The sequence below is a fragment of the Pteropus alecto genome, unplaced genomic scaffold (genome assembly GCF_000325575.1).
Source record: "Pteropus alecto unplaced genomic scaffold, ASM32557v1 scaffold7, whole genome shotgun sequence".
Classification (NCBI taxonomy): Eukaryota; Metazoa; Chordata; class Mammalia; order Chiroptera; family Pteropodidae; genus Pteropus; species Pteropus alecto.
In genome coordinates, this window is record NW_006494614.1 from 62,825,154 (window position 1) to 62,828,215 (window position 3,062).

At 59.3% G+C, this 3,062-nt stretch overlaps 1 protein-coding gene across 1 annotated transcript in view; it reads left to right on the forward strand.

Annotated features, from left to right (window-relative positions):
• The window catches only part of ZFPM1 (zinc finger protein, FOG family member 1), a 45,089-nt gene that overhangs the window by 40,647 nt on the left and 1,380 nt on the right, over positions 1-3,062 (forward strand). The window contains exons 6-9 of the mRNA XM_006926884.2: positions 1,471-1,704; positions 1,960-2,055; positions 2,148-2,294; positions 2,481-3,058. Of these exons, the coding sequence (XP_006926946.1) occupies positions 1,471-1,704; positions 1,960-2,055; positions 2,148-2,294; positions 2,481-3,058 (1,055 nt within the window). The remainder of the gene's footprint in view (positions 1-1,470; positions 1,705-1,959; positions 2,056-2,147; positions 2,295-2,480; positions 3,059-3,062) is intronic.

Consider the following 3,062-nt stretch of genomic DNA (forward strand, 5'->3'; position numbering starts at 1 on the left):
AAAAAAAAAAAAAAAAAAAAAAAAAAACCTCCGCCTCAAGTCCCCATCTCAGCGTAAAGCCCCAGCTGACAGAAAACAAAGCTGCCCTGAGGCCCCCACATGAAAGGCAACTTGAAAAGCAGAGGATGGCACAATAGGAAGGGAACAGAGCCAGAAAAGTCACCAGAAAAACTCCAAGCATGGGGGACATGAGGGGTGGCCACCTCACCCAAGTAGATAGTATTAAATTCCTTAAAAGAAGTGGGAAAGTGGGAAACCTAGCATCCTCCTGGGTGGAGGAGAAGCACCTCTGCAATAACTGTGGACCCAGGACAAACATTAGAGAAGCCAGGTTGAGAAACATATCCTAACCTGCAGAAGTAGAAACCAGATTGGACACTGGTCTGTAAATTCCATGGCCTAAAAGTCAGATAAAGAACCCCAGGGCCCCTTGTTCCTCCTCAAGGTCAAGGTGCAGAACAAGCCCTCCCATGGCTGTCGTCGGCCAAGGGGTGGCTGGCCACCACAGAGCAGGGGAAGAGACTAACAGAACATTCCTTTAAATTCTGCTATAAAGACACACTGAGAACCAGAGAACTGGTAAAGCACCCATCAGAGAAATCTTCACCTGCTGGCAAAATCACCCCTGCAGTCCAAACTCCTATAAAGAGAAAAATTAGAGGCAGCCCATTTGGGATAAATTTGGTAGATTCAGCAATGTGACTATTCAGTTGGTGACTGATGTGGAATGAACCAGGTGTGGGAGTGGTGGTGAAGAGGGAGACAGGGAAGGGCTCTTCCTTGCAGCTCCTGGTTTCACTCCCTGTCCACCACCACCCCAGAAGCCACCTGGAGTCATGCTCAACGCTCATCCTTGTGCCTAAGTGCTTGGGGATTCATGTGCATGGTCCCTGTGTACCTGGCCACTCACACACCTGTTCACATGTGCATGCACGCTGTTTTGCCCTCCACAAGTATCTGGGTCCACACCATCCCTCATGGCCCCCTAGCCAGTACACATGCACCTGCACACACTTACCCACCTTCTTCACTTGTAAATGGTCACCCCCACCAAGTTGCTGACACAATCACATCTCAGACCCCAGTCCCACTCCTGTAGGTGTCCACTAGTATGTCCATGCTCCTCCCATGAGCACACCATGAGGCCACGGCATCTCCTTATGGGGCTCACTGTTGGGAGGCAGCATGGAGGCCATCTGGGGGATGCTCAGAGCCCCCATGCACGTGGTCCCACAGTATCCTGGAGATCTGTAGAAAGAGCACCCTGGGTTGTAAAGAGAAATGAGAAGGGGCAACAGTAATGTGGGGGGGTCAGGTCACAAACCTCACTGCTCAGAGCAGGAGGATACTGGGGTCAGCCAGGGCAGAGCCCTCATTGTGCAGAGTCCACTGCCCTTGCCCTGGGTTGCAGTTGGACCCCCTCTGCTACCACGGTGTCCCCTCAGGCTTCACCCACCTCTCAACCCACAGAAGACGTCTTCCCTTGCAAGGACTGTGGCATTTGGTACCGTAGTGAGCGGAATCTGCAAGCTCACCTCCTGTACTACTGCGCCAGTCGCCAAAGCGCCAGCTCCCCTGCCACAGCCATCACGGATGAGAAGCCCAAGGAGCCGTACCCCAACGAGCGCATCTGCCCCTTCCCCCAGTGCCGCAAAAGCTGCCCTAGCGCCAGCTCCCTGGAGATCCACATGCGCAGCCACAGTGGTGAGGCCCCACGCCCCCCAGGCCCCTAGACTGCTCTACGATAGCGTGTGGGTGCCCGCTGTGCCCAGGCCACAGATGCACCAGTGGTATTCCCACTACATCGCACAGCCTCCCACAGCTCCCAGGGCATGCAGCCCACCTGTGGCTGTCTGGATGGTCAGCTCGGGGCTGGGCCCGGGCCGGGATCCTGGGAGGCTTGAAGAGCCCTCCACACATGGCCGATGTCACGGCCCCTCACTGGGCCCTGTGTTCCAGGCGAGCGCCCTTTCGTGTGTCTCATCTGCCTGTCGGCCTTCACCACCAAGGCCAACTGCGAGCGGCACCTCAAGGTGCACACCGACACACTGAGCGGTAGGCAGGCTGGGAAAGGGACAGGGGGAGGAGCAGGGGGTGTCTGTGGAGCCCACCCACTCCAGGGCCCTGACACCACAGCCCATCTGCAGGTGTCTGCCACAGCTGTGGCTTCATCTCCACGACAAGGGATATCCTCTACAGCCACCTGGTGACCAACCACATGGTCTGCCAGCCAGGCTCCAAGTCTGAGATCTATTCATCAGGGGCCGGCCACCCGGCAGTCAAGCACCCCTCAGGTGAGCCCAGGCCCCACCAGGACTTGGGAGGGGGCTGGTCCATGAGATAGTGGGGTTTCAATTGGCCTTGGCCCTCCACCACCTCTGCCCGCCCAGCTCTCCCTTCCCACCCTGCCCCCTCTTCAGGTCTGGCCCAGGCAGGTCCTGCACCAACCCTGAAGTGTGGCCCCTGGGGTCTCCCTGCAGAAAGTCTGGCCGGCTTCCAGCAGCACACAGCCCTGCACGGCCCCCTGGCCTCCGCCGAACTGGGCCTGGCACCCACACCATCACCAGGACTGGACAGGAAAGCCCTGGCCGAAGCCACCAACGGAGAGGCCAGAGCAGCCTCCCAGAATGGGGGCAGCGGGGAGCCCCTGGCTGTCCACAGGAGCATCAAGGTGGAGGCAGCTGAGGAGCCCGAAGTGGAGCCAGGGCCCCCCCCAGCCCCTTCGTCGCGGACACCCTCACCGCCCAGCCCCGCGCCGGCCCGGGTCAAGACCGAGCTGCCCAGCCCCACACCCGGCTCCAGTCCAGGCCCTGGCGCGCTCTTCCTGCCACAGTTCCCCGCGGCACCCCCAGCCTCGGAGATTCTGGCCAAGATGTCGGAGCTGGTGCACAGCCGGCTACAGGCAGGGGTAGGCGCGGGCGCAGGGTCGCCAGCCGGCTTACTCGCGGGGGCCCCCAAGGGCGCCACGTGCTTCGAGTGCGACATCACCTTTAACAACGTCAGCAACTTCTACGTGCACAAGCGCCTCTACTGCTCTGGCCGCCGCGCACCAGACGATGCGC